Genomic DNA, 23616 nt, shown 5'->3' with positions numbered 1-23616 from the left:
TAAGACAAGGAGCAGCATAGGTGTTTATCTAACCTAACATTTAAACTCTAGAGATGCAAAAAAACAAAGAGAAAAAACTTGAAGAAACCCTATTGGGAAAAATAACCCTCAATTTTAGATGAGGAGGTAGAAGAATACATGCGCCTCCTTTTCAGAGACTTGACTATGCAAGCCAGAAGTATGCTGTAACATGGAGGATGAAGGATTTTTAAGTGCTAAAAGAAGAAATTTCTACTTAAAATTCTTAAGCCAAATATTATCAAAGAGTAATAAAGCCTTGTTCAGATAAGTAAAATATTGAGGAAAATCTTTGTAGACTTAATTTTCAAATAAAGCTAGGAGGATTTTTTTTCAGATCCAGGGGAAATAATATAGGCCAAAATATCAGATTAATGTAAAGTAAGACTGTTATATAAGAAACAAATTTAAAACTTGAATTGTTTGCTGTTGTTGTTCCTCTTAAGTTAGTCATTCAGATAATTTGATGCAAATAATAATAATGTTATTTTTCTCTGTTGTTTTAGCTTTGGGATATGAGAAATTAATGACTGTTACAAAGGAAATGTAGGTAAAGTCCAGAGTATTGTATTCTAAAGTACTTGAATTGCCTAGGAAACTGTAAAGCATTATTTGAAAGTGATCTTGGATTAGTTTTAAGTGAACATTGACAACTCATGAGAAAACTAAATATAGTTTGAATATTAGAACCATTGATAGACTAAAAGAGCAGAGCATTTCAACCTAGTAAAATGCTAAAGGAAACCATAAGTGAGAATAAAATAGTGAGGGTGGGATGGGGAGGCAAGCAACAATTATGGTAGCTATTTATCTAAGTATCAATGGCTGCTTTAAATGCAAATATTCCAATTGAAAGAAGGTATTTTCAGAGCCAACAAAAACTTAATATCCAAGTATGTGATGCTTTGAAGGAACCCAATTAAATATCAGGGCATAGATAGACGAAAACTAACAGGATGAAGAAATGTGTACAATGATAGCAGTAGTTGAAAGAAATGTAGAGAAGCTGTATTAATGTTGGGCAAAACAGATTTCAGAGAAAGAAAAATTAACAGGGATAATGAAGTCATTACTGTAGACTCAATGTTTTGTCCTTCCTATAAACAAACCTTTTGAAGATTACAGGTGATGTTATTAAAATGTGCAACCTTTGGGAAGTGATGAGATTTCAAGGGCTACCCTCCTCAATTTGATTAGTGCCTGAACGATGGAAACCTGAGGGAGTTTCCTGGGGGTTGTTCTCACGTTAAGGACAGACTAGAAATATTTTTTTTTCTATTTACAAATCACTCATTCTAAAGTCTTTTGCTATTGTGGCCCTAGTGAATTAAGACAGAATTCTAACATCAGAAAAGTTTCCTAAATGACATACCTACCCTTAATGTATGTGTACCTAACAACAGCGTATCAAAGACTTGAGGCAAAAGTGCATATAACTGCAAGCAGAAAGTAAATGATGCTATGATTATAGCTGAAGGCTTCAACCTTTCTTTACCAGTGATTGACAGATCAGAGGGAAAAAAGCAGTCAAGACATGTTTGAAGTGAAAAACATCAATCAGCTGGGTCTCATTTACATTTCTACAATGCTTCATTTAGCAACAGAGGAAGAATAGTCTTCTCAACTTATACATGAAAATCATGGAAATTGATGGTGTTCTGGAAAACAAAACACACTGTAGCCAAGTGAAAGGAAGAGAGCCATATCACACTGTAGGAAGTGATATGGCTCTCAGATCATAGTAGAATTAAACTAGAGGATCATGATGGGAAGATAACACGTGGACCAAAGAAGTCTCAGAGGAAACTAAATTATATTTCAAAATAATTCAAACTGCAGTCATCGGTGTTTACAGGATAAAGTATAGAAGTGTGTGGTATGTAGGGCAAGGGTGTATTTTATATTTATGGGATATTAGGGATAAGTCTATGCCCCGTGTTTGACAATCCAAATGTAACAAATGGGTCAATTCCTTGAAACATACACAAATCAGCACTAACAAACAGAAGAATTAGTCATCAAAATAGGAATTTGTTGCTGTTTGTTTTTGCCCTTTTGGGAGCCCTGCCCCCCACCTTCCAAATAAATCACACATGGAGACTTATTCTTAATTATGAATGTCCGGCCTTAGCTTGGCTTATTTCTAGCCTGCTTTTCTTAACTTTAATTAGCTCGTCTGTTTTTTGCCTCTGGGCTTTTCCCGTTTTCTTCTGTAAATCTTACTCTTACTCTGTGGCTTGCTGTGTAGCTGGTTGGTTGGTCCCAGGAGTCCTACTCCTTCTCTAGTTACTTTTTTTTTCTCCTTGCAGATTTCTCCTTCTATATATTCTCTTTGCCTTCTAGCCCTACCTATCCTTTCTCCTGCCTCACTATTGTTCATTCAGCTCTTTATTAGAGGGTCAGATGTTTTAGACAGGCAAAGTAACACAGCTTCACAGAGTTAAGCAAATGCAACAAAAAAATGTAACACACCTTAACATAATATTCTACAACAGGAATTTACCTGTTAAAGAGTTTGAATAGATTGTGTATCCAAATGATACACAAAAGCAAGCCAGTATTAGAAATGCGAACTACACATTATTGTCTCTCATTAACATTAAAAGGAAAAATAACTCAAAATTATTAACATATCAAATCTAACAATGTATTAAGAATAATTCAATGCCATGAGCAAAATGGTTTTATTCCAAGCATGTTAGGCCAGTAAAAATTCAATAATCATTCAATATAGTGTGTCAAATCAATAGGGCATAGACAAAAATCTAATGTTTATACATGTAGACACATACATGGGGTGGAAAATGCTGACATAAATCCTTAGGATTTCTGGAGAACCAGAAACAGCTACTAGCACACACAAATAATAAGGACTTTCTAGGATTTTAAATCAAGTAAGAAACTGATGAAAACACACAAAGAGAACTGAGGCACTTTTGAGGTGAGAGGAACAATCTCCATTATCAACAACAACAAAAAAAGGGGTAAACTTTTCTAGCAGAATTATGGAATCACTCAAGGAGATAGTGCCTTAGGTACAAGCTAATAATGAATCAAGGGGCTCCAAGCATGCTGCTTCAGTAACTTGTCTGAGGGGCTGATGAGAATAGCGTTTGTACCCGAAACATACTGGGCAGGTAAATCCTGTGGAGGTGATCAGGCTCGGGAGTTTCAAAGTTGAGCAACAGAATCAAACATGTGAGGCAATGATTCCTGGGACTTCTACAAACAGCGTGTAACTCCTCCATCAAGTAAATAATAAAAATATTTCATCAGAAAGATAAGGCCACCAAAGTCATAGTTCCTCTTTGACATTCGAGTGACATAGAGCTGGAGGTCATTCAGAATGTAGTCACTACCAGAAGAAAGGTATTTATTGCTTTGCCTGAGGAACTGGTACATATGTACTAATATTATTCATAGAAGTTCCACCTACATACAGAGCTGTAACCAAATACTTCTGGAAATTTATAAAACAGAAATGCTAAATTTAAAAGATTATAGAATGTCATGGAGACTCTCCCTGAGGTTAGGAAGGAAAAGGAGCCACCAGGTTTCCAAGAGAACTTATGAATTCTAACACTGGAATGTGAATGGTTTCCTCATAGGCAGGGCAGGTGAACACAGGAAAGAAAGGCGGGGTTTCAAATAGAAGATAGCCCAGGTGAGTATACAAGTACGTTAGTGACAGGGGCCTCAGAAGAAACAACATCTGTCCATACACTGATCTTGGGCCTTTGGACAGAACTGTGAGAGAATGCATTGCTAGTGTTTAAGCCACCTAATTTATCATTTTTTACTATGGTCCCTAGCAAATAAATATACATATCAAATGACAAAAGAGCCCGTGATTGTGGATTGCATAGAATTAATAGAATGGTGAGAAAAGTTAGCTGTAAAATAGTTTTAATCAAGTTAACATGCTATGAATGTCAGGTATTTTTATTAATATGATTACCAAGAAGTCTGTGTGTTCTTTATGGAGCACATCTAATATCCCAGCCAATTACAAGAAACCATAGAGCTTGGCCAGTAAAATCTTGCCAAAGGCCTTATTTTGGGGATGGGGGGTTAGATTCAAAGTATGAAATTCATTATTAATCATAATAGATGGAATTTTTCAGCTAATTTAATAAAAATATCTAATTTATACAAAGCAACAACAATTACAGTTAAATCTATGGGAATGAAGAAGAACAGCTGAAATCAAGGAACTCCAATAAATCCCAAGTGAAGGCAATAAATGACAAAGCAAAAGGCAAACAGAAATCCAAGAAAATGCCCTATAATTCTGAAGAAAAAGAGTTGCAAAGCAGATGAGTGTCATTGTCTTGAGTCTTATAAGATTGTACCAGCATAGCTTTGACATGTAAGAGCTGAGACTGATAAACACATACACAAAACAAAACAAAACAAACAACAACAAAAATAGATACTCAGTACAGTTAAGGAATTTGACATGCCTTTCTCCTAAATAGGCAAAACAGGATAGTAAAGAGGAAGAGTGGATGAAATGGTTTGATTAGCTCTGTTTTTATCACTCATCTATGTATCTACCCATATTAACAATGAACTAGGTGTGATTATTCTTTCACGTATTTTAAAGAAAATGTGTATGTGTACGTACAGATTCAATATATGATAATAAGATCCTATAAAATCAAAAGAAGTAGGGCAAAGGATTCAATCAATGGTATTGAAAAAAATGGCTGCTATGTGGGAAAAATATCTTGAGATTCTAATCTAACACCTTTTTTTTCTTTATGAGTGTCTTTTAATGAGAAAATATGCAATGTTATGTCTGTCATGAAGCATTCCATTGATTAATTTATTTACATTTAATTACAGTTAATACATACTGACCAGTAACAGTCAATCTACAAAGTAATTGAAGGACATTTCTTACATTACACTAGAAACGTAAAACTTTTGGGATAACACTGATCAACTTATTTCAATACCTAACACCATTTCTATGCAAGAAAAAAACCCAATAATTAGCTAAATCTACAACTCCAAATTATAGAATATTAAACGAGAACATTTTACTTTTTTATGTTGGGAAAGGGCTTGGTAAGTAAGATATCAAATCCAGAATCTATACAGAATATAAAGACTGGTAGAGTTCACCAACTAAAAAATGTAAAAGAAAAGTTTCTTTAGTCTCCAATATGTTAAACAGTTCTTTTTGAAGAAGTCTTACTCAGCCTGGGACCCAGACTTCTAAGCAAAGCTGATTTAGGTTATTTCTCAAGGTGACTTTGTACCTAGTCCATTTATAGTCAGGTGTAAGAAATACTTTCTTTTGCAAATTCCCACTTCTATGTCTTAACAATGTGACTTGATTCTAATTTCCAGGAGGAGTGCTCTTCAACTGGAGGTCACTTTTCTCTCTTTATTACACTGTGAAGGGGAAGTCTGTGCAGAAGGTCAAATTAGATGAGCTCCCTCCTCTTGAGTGTCAACCTCTGCATTTGTGTAGTGCCCTGCTGTCTTGTGTAATTTCTAATTTAAAAGTGTTTTACAGCAATTTTTTCTCTAAGGTTTTTTTTCTTTCTATTATCTGCAAGGGTAGATACACAGACTATTGCAGCATCTTTTTCTTTATGTCAAATGTCAAAGTATATCCTTGTTGTCAAATCCTATATACCTAATTTTACCAAACTGTTAATATGGGCCCATGATTCTTGTCATGTGATAGATGATGGGTGTGTGCAGATACATTCACAGATTTATCCTATCCATATCCTGTGCATGTCTGTCAAACATTGGTTTAATAAAACATGCCAAATTAACACATGGGACATTCATATTATACAGGGGGATTTAGGATCTATTTTCAAAATGGGCAATTTACCCCCCAAAAAAACCCAAAGCAAAACAAACAAACAAACAAACAAACAAAAAACCACGTTGGATGTCCCATTTAGGACTGAGGACTCCATGGTCACTTATTCTCTGTGCTTTGACCAGTTGTGAGTCTCTGTTAGTTAGCATCTATTGCACAGAGAAGATTCTCTGATCAAGATTGAGAGACACACAAACCTGTCATTATGAGAAGTTATCATGAGTCATTTTAGTACTATATGCATTAGCAGAGGAATAGTAATAGGTTCTTTCATAGGACCTATGGCCTATCTAGTCACAGGTTCTTGGCCCCGATACTGTGCTAGCAATGGGTTCTATATTGTGGAGTTGGCCTTACTTAAATCCAAGCAGAAAGTCGTTAATTATTTCTATGATAATCTGTGCCACTATTACCCCAGTGTGCATATCTTGCCAAAGAGGTCTTTATTGTAGCAAGTTGGATAAATGTATGGCTAAAAAAATATCTTCTAAATCTCAGGAACCATTGTGAAAGATGAGGTGGAAAGACTGTAAGATCCAGAGGTGGTGGATGACCACACACACACACACACACACACACACACACACACACACCGCAAACAAACAAACAAAACAAAACAAACAAACAGTATTTTATGATCACAGCAGAGCAGTTGCACATATGAATTCACAGTGATTGTGACAACACCCACAAGACCTATGTAAGTTCAAGCCAGACAAAATCTCAACATGGAGGGGTGTCCTGAGCATGAAGTCTCACCCTTAGCCAAGGAGATATTGGTAATTGATAACTGCTGGAAAGGGAGAGTCAGGTTTTTTTTAAGGTAAAATCTCTGGTAGGTCTAACATGTACCAATGGATAATCACATATCCAAGAGTATATTAGCAACAATTATTGGACTCCATAAATTAATCAAAAAGAATGATAATGCAATGATGGGTGGGTATGGAATAGAGGATATAGATCTGGGAGGAAATGGAAGAGAAGGTTAATATAATCAAAGTACAATGCATATAATTCTCAAATAATTAACCAAATGACAATAAAAACATCTCATCTCATTTTAACTATTGCTATAGCAGTATTATTTGCATTGCAGTACAGAAATGTCTGCAGCATAGCAATAGGTATATTGGTAACTACAGCCATGCTATATTACTTTTACTTCTTCTTAAGTTAGTGAGAATTGTTGAATTTTCTTGACCAATATAATCTGGCTTTCTTGCAGGTCTGTTTAGAGGACAGATATCTGCTATGTATTTTCAGCCATTTCTATGTATACCACGCTATGGGGCCATTTACACGTATCATTGTTTCCTCTCTTAAATGCTTACTAGTATTATTCCCCAAAGCTGGTTGTAATGAGCAGTGCCACACAGCTTGTGAAAGCAACAGATATCAAGTTTAAGCAAGGATGAAAGAAAACTGCTGGGTCTGAGAAGTCAATTAAAACCTACTTTTAAAAACAAGCCCTTTAAAAAGAGCACTGATAACAAGTCTCCACAACTTTCATCACAAAACAAAATTCACTTTCATCCTAAACAGCAATAATAAAAGTAATTTAAAACTCTGATATATATGTTGACCTAGGTCTGTCTTACATGAACTGTTGTCTATTTAAGTTTGAATATACATCCTTTATAAATACAAGTATATTTTCAACTCAGCATATTCTCCTCTTAGCAGTTTTAGGGTTTTGTTGTTGTTCTTGTTTTGGTTTTTGTTTGTTTGCTTGCTTGATTGTTTTTAATCTCTATTTCTCCCCACTTGTCTATCCCCATGACTGGAGATTTCTGCAGCAATACTGACAGCTGTAAAAAGGGTTGGCTCCTTGCATCTACACAAGCCTATGGGAACAGTCAGGGCTTGTGGAAAAGAACATTTGCACAGTCACTTTATAAATTATAGCCTTGCTGCACTAAATTGTAACCGAGTGCCTGATTAATATGTGAATATAAATCCAAGATGTATTTCTTCCATTACTAAGCAGACTTCCTCATTGTATTTCTTTGGGTCATCATTCATACTATCACCTTATATATAGTTGGTGAAGAGAGTTGTGAATTGCGAATTAGAAGCTCTCTGCCCATGGCTGTTGTCTCTGGTCCACAGTCATCTGGGTTTTAAGACACAAGATGAATTGGAATGAGTCTCATCCTATTATTTGCTATTTTGAGGTTTATGAGGCTAGGGTGTCACCAAGAGCAGAGATCTGCTTGAACTAGTTGACCGTGGAAGCATTTAAAAGTCTGATTTTTTTCTCTAAGTAGTGGTCAACATGACATACTTTAGAAAGTCATTGAATGCAGATCTCCGTTTGACAAAGAAGATGCCATCTTGGCTCTTGTCCTTCAACCGTTTATCCAATATATGATTATATGAAGCTACTGAACAAGTGAACTAAATGTGTTGTTTCATAGGAAACTAGGGAGAACATATATATTCATCATACCTTTCACCACTTTCTATACATTTTGCATTTGTAGGGACATAAGACTATTTGACTTACCACTACATTTTTGTGAAATTTATGATGTAAAGCAAATTTGTATTAAAAACTATATTATATACAAAATATACAAATCTTTTTCTAAAGAACTACATTCCAATAACTATTTACAGAATATAAAGGCAATTTTTAATAATGAGTATGTAAACATTAAATAGGCTTTGAAAACAGCTCTCTTAATATAAGAGGTGGGAAGACACAAGAGTGAAAAGCAGGCAACAGAGCCAGCAGATATATTGGAAACTAAAGTTTATCACCCCATAATTTTATGATATTGAGCAGATTCTGGAAGCTTCTTCTCCATCATTGTCATCTATTGTAACATACATAAACACCATTGGATAAGAAATAAATCAAGCTGATATTGTTATGTTTTGTATTGTCCTTGTTTTTTCCCAGGGCCACTCCTATTTTCCTGAAGGGGAAATCATAATCAGACTACATTGTATGAAAAAATTTCAATAAGTACATGCACATATGGAACTATCTCCCTGTACATTGTAAACACATTTATTATAGGTCAATGAAGCTTGGAAAATGCACACATACAATCAGATTGATTAAGCAAGTACTCATCCAAAGGTTTCTCAGAAAAGTTAACTTCATCACCAAGAAGAATACAGAAAGAAAGTTCATTGAGCAAGTCTCAGGGCTAATGATGAGCATTTGAGTAAACCCATGAAATTTTAAGTCATTGTAACAACAATATACATGGCTTCTTGAATAAGAATATTTACATGCTAAGTGAATTTGAATTCTATAGGCTTCAATAGAAATTGTTCAGATCTATGAACTCAACTTTAAAATAAAAGTTATTTCAGAATGGCAGTTTAATTATTCTTAAATGTGAACATTAGACCTCTAATGTTCCATCCAGATTTGTCAAGCCATCTGTCATCAAATAAATGAAGTTTTAAGAAGTAGCTCATTTTTCTCCCCTGAGCAACTATGAAAACCTATATATTGCACAAAATCTTATGAAACTAGGTTTTATTAAATTTTTTCATATAGTACATTTTGATTATATTCTTCCATCCAACTCCTCCCAGATCCTTTTTACCTCCCTAAACACCCACCTTCATGTTCTTTTTCTCTTTCTCTCAAAAAAAGAAAAATCAAAAGAAAAAACCCAAACCCAGTAAGACAAAAACATGGCAAAACAATACAAAATGAAGTTTCTATGGATTACACAAAATGTTATAAAGAGTATAAATTTTGAAAGGTATGTATTAATTTCCTTTGATTTCATTAAGATGAATTTGAAGAAATAACGGTATTTACTTCTTTTTTACTGACAATACATTTAAAATCTGAACAAGTCAGAGGTTAGGAATCTGAACTACTAAAGACTAATATTCTCAGGAAAAAGTAATTTGGCTTCCTTTAGGTCTCTTAGGCAATATGGATCAAAAGAAAACCACTATTATTTTAACAAGAGAAGTAAATTTCAGATGTGGGCATGTAGCTGAAAGACAGAAAGAAACTAACATGATTAAGTTCTTCTATATCAACTCCCAGAAAATAGACAATAACCAGTTAAATACATACTGGTATTTTCCTATAATTTCTTGTCTTTGTATCAAATCATGCTGATGGCTTTATAAACATTTTAATATTATTATTATTATCCACTTACTATAAAACAGTATTGAAGAGTTCCTAGTCCTTCAAGATATTTGTTTTTATCATGCACCCTTCTACCTCAAAGGATAGGATAAGTCAGAGTAATTTGTTTTGTACTCCATAATTTAGCATGAAAATCATGTTTAATTTTACCTGAACTTATCAACTGTATAAATTTATATTGATTGCTTTAGTTTTATATGATGAATCTTATTAGCATGGTGATACAACTTAGGCATGCTTTATTTGAAAATAATCTCAATACACTGGTGAAGAAATGTCCTATTTGCTACTTGTAGGAATTTTTTTCCATAGCAGACTGATAGTCGATGTTAAATCACGCTAGGCAGTCTCTTGCCATGACTTCTGATATCATCTAACCTGTTCTGAGAGTTACTGGCTCAAGTAAAGAACGATCCAGGAATTAGACAAAGCAGGTCTCTCTGTCTCTATCTCTCTTTCTGTATAGCATATGCTTGCACATGTGTGTGCATGTGCATGCATGAATGAACACACATGCATAGCAGCTTATTTTTCTCTCAATTCTCTCTCTTCAAGTGGGAAAGATGCTCTCAAAGATATCAAACAACCCGAAGCCTATCATGCACCTTACAACTTCAGAACTCGAAGAAACTTCACATGCCAAATCAAATAGAAAAGACAAGAAATACTGAACAAAAGTCACTGAGTTAACCAACCTCACCAAGACAGTTCAGAGGAGATGGGAGCCCGCCATCATCATATTATCATATTATCATCATCACTATTGCCTGTCATGTTGACTGCCAATTCCTCCCCAATATTCTTCCTAAAATTACTTGAAGACTACCCAGAATATAGGAATATCTTTTTCTATACTGATGCCCTCTCATTAGTAAAACCATGAATCACCCCACAACATGGAATCACAAATCATGACTGAGACAAACATTTGTAATTTAGAGACTATTTACAGACACATGATTAAGAGCTAGGTGCTATATAGTTGGGTACCACAAGCACATGACTATCCAACTACTCACAACAGTGAGGAGGATAGAGAGTCATGCTAGTAAGTAAGTAAAATCTACTTGCTTTTGTGAGTAACAAATCACCATGGAATCGAAAGACTTATAATGCAGGGTGGCCAGGAAGTTAGACTACATAGAATTTATTACAACCATAAGTTAGTATCCCAAATTAATATATATTGTATATAAAAAATCCACAGTATCAAGGTGTTGGACTGACTCACATGTCCCTCAACTATTAGAATGGACTTTCATTTCTACTGGTTTCCATTTGAAAACAGATTTACTGTCATAGAGTTGGGATAAGTACTCCATTTTCTTTGCATGCTTGGGAGACTCTGTTTGTTAGTGCTTAGAACTGATATGACTTCTCTTCTTTTGTTTTCTCTTTCAGGCTTCTTGGATAGACCACAGGTTGATAAGTAATGGATGCTAGATTTTTTTTACATAAGATTTTCTGCTAATTGTGTAATCTAGAAGGAAAAGTTGCTAAGCATATTTGGGTCTGGATTTCCTTACTTTGGAGCTTGAAAGAAATATCTCACACATTAGGTGAATGTTTGAACTAAAATTAATAGTACATACAATGTGTATAAAATATCTCCCAAAAGACAGGAAGCAGTTACAACAGCTGTCACCATTTTCCAGAGACAGTGTTTGAGTTAAAGGCAATAAAACCAGTCATGGTGGTCTAAACAATTAATTGCTAGGTCATAACACTGGGAGTTGTATTCTAATACACACTTTTAATTAAAAGGAGAGCTCAAAATTGGTTCATCCTGGTTTAAAAAACTCATTAGTCTTTCATAAAACTAGAAACATAAATACTGTGACTTCTATTAAAGGCTGATGTTTTATACTTGGGGCAGATCTAAATTTAAAATTTCAAGGTTGCTTTACCTTTTTTTGCTTGAGGTAGAGATTTCTCTATCATTACCTCTTATATCACATTTCTTCATTGTCTTTTGGCAAGTCCTTATTTGTAAAGTACATGTACAATCTACTCAGACTCCTTTATCTCCAGGTACTCTTTAAATAGCAGACACTGTAATTGAGTTCAGGTGGCAGTCATCAATGAGTTTCATCTTGACTCAGATGAAGATGAATGACACAGTACGTTATGCCCAAATCCCACAGCCCCAGGTAGAGATGAGAAATTAATGATGCCGCTCTTGGCAGCATGATTACAAAAGGGGGTGATGGGTGAAACTTTAGTGATGAATATTTCCATGGACACAAATATATCTCCTTCCATACCTTTAATATCCCCATAATCCAGGGATCCACCATGTAGAACCAGAAACGAACATTACACATTCCAAGGCTTGCTGGGAAAAACTGAGAGGTAATGATTCTTGCCGTAGACCCTTCTTTGGAGACAGAAGAGTTGACATATAGGAAATGCCGACCACTACCTAGAACAGATTGAGAAAAAATTTTGCTTTTCAGTGCAACAATGTATTTTACTGAGTAATAAATAATGTGTTTCAACCATGCACAAATATCACTATCACCTCAAACATTCTACCTTTCCTGCCCTCTCCCCCCTGCACACACACTTAAATAGAATTTATCTCTTACAAGTCATCTCAAAACAGAAATTACTTCTTCTGAAGAAAAAGATGCTGCTTTGGTCATGTGATGAGCAGGGTTTATTTTACACAGACTCAACTCTGTGTTGACTCTAAAGGTGTAGTACTTTCCTCCAATGCATTCAGACCTGTCTGTTTCAAGTCATAGCATTTTGTATGTTATGCATAGTAAACAGGTACAGAGTGTGCACTGGGGGAGTGATTGCACCTTATTTTCAGTTGATCTACACTAGCAATAGTAGTAAGACGTGATTACAGTTTCAGCAGAATGTGATTCTGAGAATCATTACATAGTTTGTTTGTTGATGCATGTATGTGTCTGTGTGTGTGTGTGTGGGGGGGGGTGCTTGCCCTTGTAAGCATATGTGAAAGATATAGGTTAATAGTATATGTATCCTTCTGTCACTCTCCACCTTACACGTTGACACAAGGATTCTTACTGAATCTTGAGTTTGTCCATTACGCTAATCTTTCTGGCCAGCAAGCACTAGGGATCCTCATGTCTCCATCACCAATAGGTTACAGATACATGCTACACAGTCTGGCTTTTAAATGAGTGCTGAGGATCTGAACTCAGGTCCTTGTGCTTGCACAATAATGGCTTTATTCACTGAGTCCCAAGCCCCATTATATTTTGTTCCACTGAGCTATAAATAAATAGGGTCTGTGCTCCTCAGATGCATTTGTTGGTCAAAGGTCTCTGTATTCAATATAATTGGATTTGTTTTCTGTTTGACAACATTGTCAAAACTTATCAAGCTACTTTTTTCTTCCTTGCTTTTTCTAGGGTAGCAGATAAGTTACTTATATAGTTCCAAACAAGACTAATAAATTATTTTCAAATTAATACAATATTTCTTTGTGGCTTATCAGTATTCAAGGATCAGCACCAATGTCCCCCTTCACTTCTGGCAGTAAAACTTCCTGCTTTCTTTTGTTGTTCCAAGTAACTTGGTCAGAGTGCTTTCTTTTTTATTTATCCTTTCAAAATTATCTTCTAGCTTTACTTATTTTATTTTTTTTTACATATTGCATTAATAGTTACTCGTATTAAACACTTCCATTTTCTTCTTCCTTTGGTTTTAAACAGCCTTTAATTTTTCTTAGATTAATTTTGTAGCTTTTCCCCCTTCAAATGTTCAAAATTTTCTTATGTATTACAATGTATTCAGTGAAATACACAGATTTTGATGCTCTGTTCTCTTTTGAGTTAAAATGTGTCAAGATATGTATTGCAACTTCCTTGACCCATGACCTATTTAGAAGCTGTATTTGAATCTGTGTGCGGTTGAGAGTTTTGTAATTATATTCCTATTGCTGAGTTCTTGCATCATAAGGAGAAGTGTGGAAAAACTGGGAAAGACTTGAAAAACATCAATTTTAATCACTGGAAAAATGGGGTTCTTCTTAACATATAAAGAAAGCAGAGAATTACTCTGATTTTATGTGAAATATCTGTTCTCCCAAAGGGAACTTGTAGAATGTGTACTGTGTATGGCTTCCAATTCTATAGATTTATTATGTTTCATGGCCCATGACATGTGTTTGTCATGTGGTTTTTCTGTGTTAGTTGAGACTACAGGCACTCTGCTGCTCTGGAATGAAGTCCCTGTAGATGTTATCAGGTCAAATGGTTGATTGTGCTGTTCTGGTCAGCCATGCTCTTCCTGATACTCTGCTAGCTGCATCTTTCCATTGCTATGCAAATTTGATTCCCCAGGAATAATAGTAGAGTCATTAAGTTCTCCTTAAATTTCTATCTGGATTTACTTGACAAATTATGATTTTTCTAGTGTTAAATACTTATATGTAAGAGATTATTTTTGTTTTCTGGGAGGAAGAACCAATTGATTACCATGTATGTTCCTCTTCATCCTTAGTAATATTCCTTGCTTGAGTCTTTGCCTGAACTCCTAATGTTCTTTTGATGAGTGTCCTATCTTCAGTTTTAATCTCTCTGTCTTTTTACTAAGCATAAATTCTGCACAGATAGTATTATGGTCTTTTTTTTCCACACTGACAATGACTTTCTTTTAATTAATGAATTTGTACTATTTATCTTTATTGATATGGCTATACTACTGATAGAGATATTTCGATATCTATAATAATTTTTAACATTTTGTACTCATTATTCTTTGTTTCTTTTTTCCCTCCATTCATTATCTCTATTTTGTAGCTTTAATTAAGAATTTTATAGAGTCCAAATTTTCATTTTTCTGATACTAGTTGCATATCTTGTAAAAAGCACCTTTGCTAGTGAATGACCTTGAGCTTGAAAAATACATTACAGCCAGGCAGTGGTGGTGCACGCCTTTAATCCCAGCACTCGGGAGGCAGAGCCAGGCGGATCTCTGTGAGTTCGAGGCCAGCCTGGTCTCCAAAGCGAGTTCCAGGAAAGGCGCAAAGCTACACAGAGAAACCCTGTCTCGAAAAACCAAAAAAACAAAACAAAACAAAAAAAAAACAAAAAAAAACATTACAACTAACTCTAGCACTCATTCAAATGCCTGCATATCTCTTCATGGGTGACAAAGGGAAGTACTGTCCAACACCACACTCTCATTTAAATCAATCCAACTTTCTTACATTGTCGAACATTTATCTTCCCCATGTCAGTTTAGTTTTAGTGAAATGGTTTATTTTGAGGTCAGACCTTCTTCAGAGAAGAATGTTCATGGGTGTTCTCATGACTGTATTCCCCTCCCCTTGTGAAAGCTGAGAGAACTCCTATTCTTCTATGTAAAAAGCTGGTGGGAGAGTAGATGTTTCCCTGAGACTGCTCCTCTCTGAGTTTCATCTCCTGAAGGTTTCCATATTGAGCTGACAGCTACTGGACAATCATGGCTTGAATGTCCTACCCATTTGCCACAGAGATTCTGGCCCAAGGTTTTCTGTCTTAGCATTTGTGACCCTGTGTGCATTTGTTTGTCTCTTACAGAAGCAGCGGCTGTTCCTGTGACCTCGGCTCTCTAGTGGATCCATGAAATGTGAAGGCTTTTCAGCTGCACAGCTTGTTCATTGTTAAGAGGATGGGCAGTTTTCCTCAAACCTCCTGACATGCTGGGTAAGAACTGGAAATAACTTGCATCTATTTTTAAATGTTCCTTACTGAAAATCGCTCACGATGCTTTCTGAAGGCTTATTTTTTTTTTAATATCCATCAAGAAAAATACCTAGCAAGGTAGGGTGGCACACACCTGCTATTTTAGCCTTGGGAGGTTAAAACAGGAGAATTATAACAATTTTGAGACCAGCCTTGCCTTCAGAGTGATCTTGTCTCAAAAATTCAAACCCATTAAATCTTGGGTCACAAGACAGAACAGAGAGACAACAGCACAATAAATAGATATGTATGAAGGGAAGGTGGCTAACAGTGTTCAGAATGAGATAGGAGAGGGGAGGGCAAGGGTGAGAGTAACCAAAATGCATTATGTCAAAGTGTGATATTATCAGGGAATAAATTTGGAAAAAACAAAAGGACATCCACCATGAACAAATAAAAAATATAAAACTGCCACTCCAAACAAAACAACACACACACAAAAGCAAAACAAAACAAAAAGGATGAAGAAAGAGCTAAGGGATATGACTCAAGCATCATCTTAATGAAGTTTCTTCAGGATAAATGGTGTAGGAGTTGAGACAACTTGGAAGTTGTCTTCCTTCCCAAAGTCCCCCAAAGGGCATCTCACATGCTGCTAGACTGGGAAAAATAACCAGAGTATTTTCTTTAAGTCACAAGAAAATATTTCTAGATTTGAAAATATTTTGTTACATCATTTGAAAACAAAAGTTTTATGTGGCTCACACAGACAAGATATAACTTGACACCCCCCCATAACTTCTGTAAAGGATAGGGGCTTATTCTTTGAAAATATGCTTTAATTCCATGCTGTCTTTAACCAAATAGAAACACATAATCTGCCTCTCATCTTGTTGCCTTTTACATACATGAGGATTTCCAGTGCATTATAACCACATGGTCTTATCTTAGGTGGGAAGAAATAACTAGGTAATGTGTTTGGATAATGTAATCATAGGTTTTATAGTTTAGCTCCTAATTAGTATACCATGCAAAATGGAAATTAATATACTTCAAATTTCAAGCTTTTTCTGCCCTAAGTTCTAACCTGACATTGACAGTCAAACATTTAGAGCCATAAGAAAAGCAGCAATTACATTCACTGATGCAAATGTAATCAAGTTTACAGATAGAAATTGAATTCTGATTTAAAATATTGCATTTCAGTGTATTTATTCTTCATCCTATATATAAAAGAGTCTATATATGGAGCCATCCCATGGGTCATGGACAACCTACTGGTAGCTATGTCCCCAATGGAGAGTGGTCCATTAATTGCCAATAGCTCTTCTGCTGTGCTTGGGAACTCCTAAGCCCCTTTTGCATTCATGCTAAAATTCTGACTGGTTTCTTCTTGTCATGTTGTGCAAGCAACCACAGCTGTGGTGAGCTGTTTTGTACAGCAGCCATGTCAAGTTTAGAAGTCAGCATTTCACAGTTCTCTCCCATATCTACTTGGTTCTTATATTCTTCCAGACCCATTTCACAAAATTCCCTAAATCTTGGATAAGGGGGGGTTGGTATAGATGACCCATCCACAGCAGAGCACTGAGTTACTTATGGGCTATACTTTACCAATTAGGAGTCTCTGCATTAACCACTACCCCTTGCAAAAAGAAGCTTCTCTGACCAAAATTGAGGGTACACAAATATTTAGAATGTGGTATAGCAGCACATTTAGCAACATCATAACAGACATGGGCTTTTGACCACATTAATAGTGCCAGGCATGAAATCTATGCAAATCAGGCCTTGTATCCAATCAGAAAGTAGTTGGTTACTTCTATAACATTGTCATGCCACTATTGTATCAGTGGGCACATCCTGCCAAACAGGTCAGTATTGTAGCATTCAGGGGGCATGAGTAAGTCATAGATGTCTTTACCTCTCATCAGTCTAAATGATCCTCTTCTGCCACAATGTAAGCTAGTCAGTTCAGAGAGCATTCCTGGTCAATTTAAGGTTGAATTCTCTATATCCTGTCTATAAAGCACCAAAGTGATCAATGCTCTCAGTAATAGAGGTAATAGAGTTTTCCGACAAACACACACACACACACACACACACACACACACACACACACACACACACACACACAAATTAGAGAGGATAGCAGAACATTAACACCTGCAAATAAAGGGAGGTGGAAATAGTAAAGATTAAAGTTTTACTTGGGGATAGGTGGGCTAGGAAGAGAAGAGGGTAAGGGATGGGGTTTTACCACAGCACAAGATAAACACTTTTGTGAGATTTAACAGCAAAACCTGCAGGCAATTCCAATTACGTGTTAGGGGACTCTGGGCTAAGTTTTCAAAGTATAATCTGAATAGTCTGTTCTAATTTACATGCTCAGTGTGGGTTTTACAAAGTCCTATAGAAGAACACAAAAATCAAAAAAGGTGACTACTGGCTGAGGTATTGATGCAGGTCTATGTGAAGATAAAACCAAGTTTAAAATGAGAAAGCAGCTTGTGTTTTTGACAAACTGTTATTGTAAGACTTGGCCACACCTATATTTGATCAAGCAAAGAGATAACTTGTTGTGTTGACACCTTTTTATCTCAAAAATTAAAAGATATTTCTGAGTCTGGGTTACTTCACTCAGGATGATATTTTCTAGTTCCATCCATTTGCCTGCAAATTTCATGATGTCATTGTTTTTTACTGCTGAGTAGTACTCCATTGTGTATATGTACCACATTTTCTTTATCTATTCTTCAGTTGAGGGGTATCTAGGTTGTTTCCAGGTTCTGGCTATTACAAATAATTCTGCTATGAACATAGCTGAGCAAGTGTCCTTGTAGTATGATTGAGCATTCCTTGAGTATATGCCCAAGAGTGGTATCATTGGGTCTTGAGGTAGATTGATTTCCAAATATCTGAGAAACTGCCATACTGATTTCCAAAGTGGGTGTACAAGTTTGTACTTCCACCAACAGTGGAAGAGTGTTTCCCTTGCTCCACATCCTCTCCAACTTAAGCTAGAGAGGGAAGAGGGATTCTATGGGCAAGGGCCATCAAGATCATGATGGGGAAACTTACAGATAAATGGAATGAAGCTAGTGGGAACTCATGAACTTTGAACCAATAGCTATGGAGTGTGCATAGGACCATACTGTGCCCTCTGCATGGGCAAGACAGTTGTGTAGCTTCATCTGTTTGAGGTGCCACTGACAGTGGGAATAGGATCTACTCCTGGTGCATGAGCTGGCTTTTTGGAGCCCATTGCCTATGGTGGGACTCCTTGCAGAGCCTTGATGCAGTGTGAGGGACTTGGACCTGCTAAATGTGCTGGGCTTTGCTGATTCTGTATAGAAGGCCATACCCTTTCAGAGGAGGAGATGGGGGTAGGTGGGCTGAAGGGCAAGGCTGGGGGAGAGTGGGAGGAGAGATGAGGGGGGAATCTTTGCTGGTATGTGGCATGAATAAAGAAATTTTAAAAAATTAAAAGGTATAAAGTTGCTTAGACTCCCAAAATTATTAACAAAAATATGAGTTGTCCAGAAGAAGTACGGTATCACAAAGTGATAATGCTTTATACTGAATATATATTCAGAAAGAGAGCCATCCTTTATTTAGCAAGCTTTGGATACCCTCACTTTCAAACATTTACCAACATTCAGTTGCTTACTGAAAACTAAACATTAATATCTAGAGAAAACCCTTGTGGAAAGGTCAGTATAGACTCCCTAAACAGTTAAGAATTCATTACAGAAAAAAATAAAGTCCTAAAGTCTCAAGTGCCAGAATGTATTTAGAATTTAATGGGAAATCATTAAACCAGTTCATTTTCGTTACTTACATGAATCTGTATGGAATGATCAATAACATCCAAGGAGGCAGTAATTGCAGAAGCAAAATTCTTTGATTATTTGACTCGGAGATGTCTAACAGCTTCCTATCTGTCATCTTAAAATCTCCTTACTACTCATACATCAGATCGCAAGACTCTCCGCTGATCTTATAAAATCTGTCATAGTTCAATGAAGTCATTTCAGTAAATATTTATAAATTTTTACTCTTTTCATTCTTCACAAATATTTTTTTGCACACTTTCAATTTAGGATTTCACCTTTGCTTTGTAATTTAAAGCTCCTAAGATTCCTAGTATAAAGATTCTTATATTTAACAAGTAATTAGTTACCACAGGGAATGAAGACAACATTCCCAGTAATATTCAATTTTTATTTTAACAATTATTTAAAGAATTGAGCACAGTTTTGAAAATTGGTGATCACTTAATATCCAATGTACACAGTATGCATTAAGCATTGAAGTGTGCTTTGTTCATAGACAATGATAATTTCCTATTGTAAGGGAAACAGTATATTAGATACTTCACACTTCATGGCCATTCTTGTATGAGCAGAAATTAAAGAGTCTAAATTGGTCTTTTAGATGTGAGAAGCTACCATCTAATATTTGAAAGTGTCTTATTGAATTATTGTGTTAAATTGTAATAAATTTGACATTTTCTCTTTTAAAAGGACAGTTAATACTCATAAAGGAAACTCTATTTTTATAAGCCCTCTGCCATAAGAAAAAGCATGGTCATTTGCTCCCAAGTCAAATCATAAGAGACAATTTCCCACATTAAATGATCTGCATTTACTCCTTGGTTTAAATTGGAGGTAATTTTCTTCTTTTCTTCTTCTGCTTATAATATAAAGCTGCCTAATGGTTTTTTAAAAGTGATCTGGGTCTGTAATATGCCTCTCCATCAAAACAGTGAATTCTCCCTGCTTCACAGTAAGATGTCTGCCCAACTCCTGTATAATTTCTGCCTGTCCCTTCCTCTAAAACAGAAGGGTGTTTAATGACTATCAGTTAAAATGCCCTCAACCCCTCTTTGTATTTCCATTCTCCTGCTGGATTTCTGAGCTACTGGAAATTTGTGTCTGCAACATTTCAAGGGTGCAAAATGTAAACATATGTGGAGCACAAAAGTTTCATCAAAGTTGTCAAACTGGAAGTCTTAAAGCATCTTATAAATCCAGCAAAATTTGGTACAGATAGAAAGATGGGCTGTCATTATCTTATTTCCATCTTTTTGTTCAATACAATGACTAGATTTGGAATTTCTTTATTTCTGATTTTCCTAAAGTCATTTATTTCTGATTTTCCTTTAGTCATTCTTTTTTGAGAATGACTACTAAGATATAGTACACTTTCAACAGAATTTTTTTAATGCTTTGACTTATACAATATTTGGTTCTATAAAATTTTCATTATGGCATGTTTTAAATCAGGTATGAAAACAAAGCTTCCCATTGAGGCATGTTAATGAATGGTAGTTTCATCTCATTCTAAACATATTGATTTAATAAGTGGAAAAGATAGCTCAATTACATGCAGATAATAAACAGATGGTGTGAGATGGTACTTCCAACAAATTTAAGCAGAAGCAGGATTGTGAATTTCTAGTCCTCATATTGAAGGGATGAGTGCCACTTATTTATCAAAATGTCTTGGGAATGATGTATTGACCTAATATATTTCTGCAACTTGATCTCATTTTCCAACTTGAGAATATAAAGAAAACTTTTTTGCAGTCACACAAGGAAACAGTAGTAAAATGAATGAGAACCCATTTCTTTACATAAATGAAACAGTAACTTGTAGAAGAGCCCACCTTCATTTGTTATTTCAGATGAATTGTCCCTGAAAGAGTGTGGAAAACAAGTAAGAATGGCCTCACCATTCCCTTTCAACCTGAACATGATATCATATTCTTGTACTGACTTCAGAGTCAGCCGACACTTTGTGGAAGATTGATCACTTATCCATTGGCATTTGAACCACAGGTCTGATTTAAACCCTGACTCTACTATTCATTGGGTGTGTAATCCTGAGCAGCCCTATTTAAATTCTCTAAGACTCAGAAGCAATAAGAGATAATTACGATAGGTACTTTTCTCTCATGAGGTTATGAAAAAAATTAAATGCTATACTACAGGCAAAGTGCTTAGAACACAGTTGCAAATTAGAGATATTTCTCTTGGGAAATTTAGAGAAGAGATATAAAGTGATTCTAACAGTGGGAATAAGTTCATAAACTATGCATTACTGGTTAGACAGCTACTATGAGCATGTGGTATGTCTGCCATTTTTACTAGAGAGATCAATAAGATCTAATAAGCAAAGTATTAGGTACAAACCAAGGAATTCTACAATTAAAGTAACACTAGATTATTTTTAGAATGAGTACAGGACCATGCAAACTGGGTTTAAATCCAAATATTTCTAACTCTGTAAACTTGGGACACTGTCTCCATCCCAACTATGTTACATAGTAATTACCTCTCAGTGAGTGGTAATACTAAGAATGCAGAGGAATTATTAAGGATTAGTGTGAGTATGAAACAACATATTGATAAAGATTGGAAATGCTAGGTAGTTCAGTAAGTGGAAGATGGTAGATAAAAGCAGGTCTCATTGGGTTTGTGCCTAGTCTTATTGCATATTTTTATGCCATGTTCAGTTGATATCACTGGGAGGCCTAATTTTTTCTGAAGGAAAATGGAGAGCAGTGGATCTGGGGGAGGGGAAGGTGTGGAGGGTGGTGGGAAGAGTGGAGGGAGGGGAGAATGTGGTCAGCATGTTTTGTATGAGAAAAGAATAAATAAATAGAAAAAGGACAGGCCCCACTAACTCATCATAAGAAGTTATAATGTACACACCATCATCTTGTGGAAAACCTCTAGTGAAGTCCAATCCTGACAGCAGGGTAGATGGCATATCACTAAAGGTTGAGAAAGTTACATGAAGATCTAGGGGACTGTGGCTAGATGTGCAGACTGCTTCTTTCTGTGTGGTTCTCAGTGTTAGAGTCAACCAGAAGCTTCTGTGTTATGACTGGGGGTGGGGGTTATTAACCCTTTCTATGCATTCACTCCCTCCATAAGGATTAAAACAAGAAAGATTGATTAGAGTGTGAGTAGTACACTGAACAGCAGCTACAGAGGCATGTTGGCATGATCTAGTTGGACAGATGCAACAATACTTTCTATAATTACTATACTGTTTGCTCATTTATTTAGTTGTGTGTGTGTGTGTGTGTGTGTGTGTGTGTGTGTGCATGTATGCACACTTGTGTATTTATGTAGGGATCCATGTGCCACAGCTTGCATATGGAGGTCAGAGGAAGAGTTTCAGGAGTCAGTTCGACCACTCTACCGTGTGGGGCTAGGACTGAAGTCAGGTTGTTATGCTTGGCAGCCAGGACCTTTGTGTGCCGAGCCATCCTGCTAACTCAGTAATTCTTATTTTAGTTGTATACTGTTCTTTAAGAAGAAAAAAACAATACCCACTTTAAAAAAATCTATTTTCCCTTTTCCTTTTTTTTGTGTATGAAACCAGACCACTATTAAGATTCATTTAAAAAGAAACATTGAATTAATGGATTCTTAAATATTAGAAGCAATTTAATTCTATCATTTCACATCAAATGTTGTCAAATAATAAAAATCAAGATAAAAATACTTAGTATCCAACAAATAGACTATTCTTTATTACATATTTTATTATGATATCTGTAATTGGTCTCTTTTCCTAACTTTTACATATTTCTTTTTTTGTTTTGTTTTGTTTTGTTTTTTCTAGACAGGGTTTCTCTGTGTAGCTTTGTGCCTTTCCTGGAACTAGCTTTGTAGACCAGGCTGGCCTCGAACTCACAGAGATCCACCTGGCTCTGCCTCTGAGTGCTGGGATTAAAGGCGAGCGCCTCCACCACCTGCTTAATTTTTACATATCTCAATGAAATAAAAGGAAGGAAGTCAGAGGACAAGAAAATAAGGAAGTATAAACAGGAGAAAAAAGAGAAAACACTGTAGAGTTTTAATGTAGATAATGTTTTAATGTAGATAACATGTACAAATGCCATCATATAACTCAGTATGCTGGATACAAATATTGGCAACCAGAGAAAATAA

The 23616-nt window shown here is 35.7% G+C and overlaps 1 protein-coding gene across 1 annotated transcript in view; it reads right to left on the bottom strand.

Annotated features, from left to right (window-relative positions):
- Positions 1 to 23616, bottom strand: part of Malrd1 (MAM and LDL receptor class A domain containing 1) — a 609872-nt gene that overhangs the window by 138269 nt on the left and 447987 nt on the right. The window contains exon 31 of the mRNA XM_059263620.1: positions 12266 to 12423. Within this exon, the coding sequence (XP_059119603.1) occupies positions 12266 to 12423 (158 nt within the window). The remainder of the gene's footprint in view (positions 1 to 12265; positions 12424 to 23616) is intronic.

The sequence above is a fragment of the Peromyscus eremicus genome, chromosome 5, assembly GCF_949786415.1.
Source record: "Peromyscus eremicus chromosome 5, PerEre_H2_v1, whole genome shotgun sequence".
NCBI lineage: Eukaryota > Metazoa > Chordata > Mammalia > Rodentia > Cricetidae > Peromyscus > Peromyscus eremicus.
This window is presented reverse-complemented; position numbering and strand designations above follow the sequence as displayed.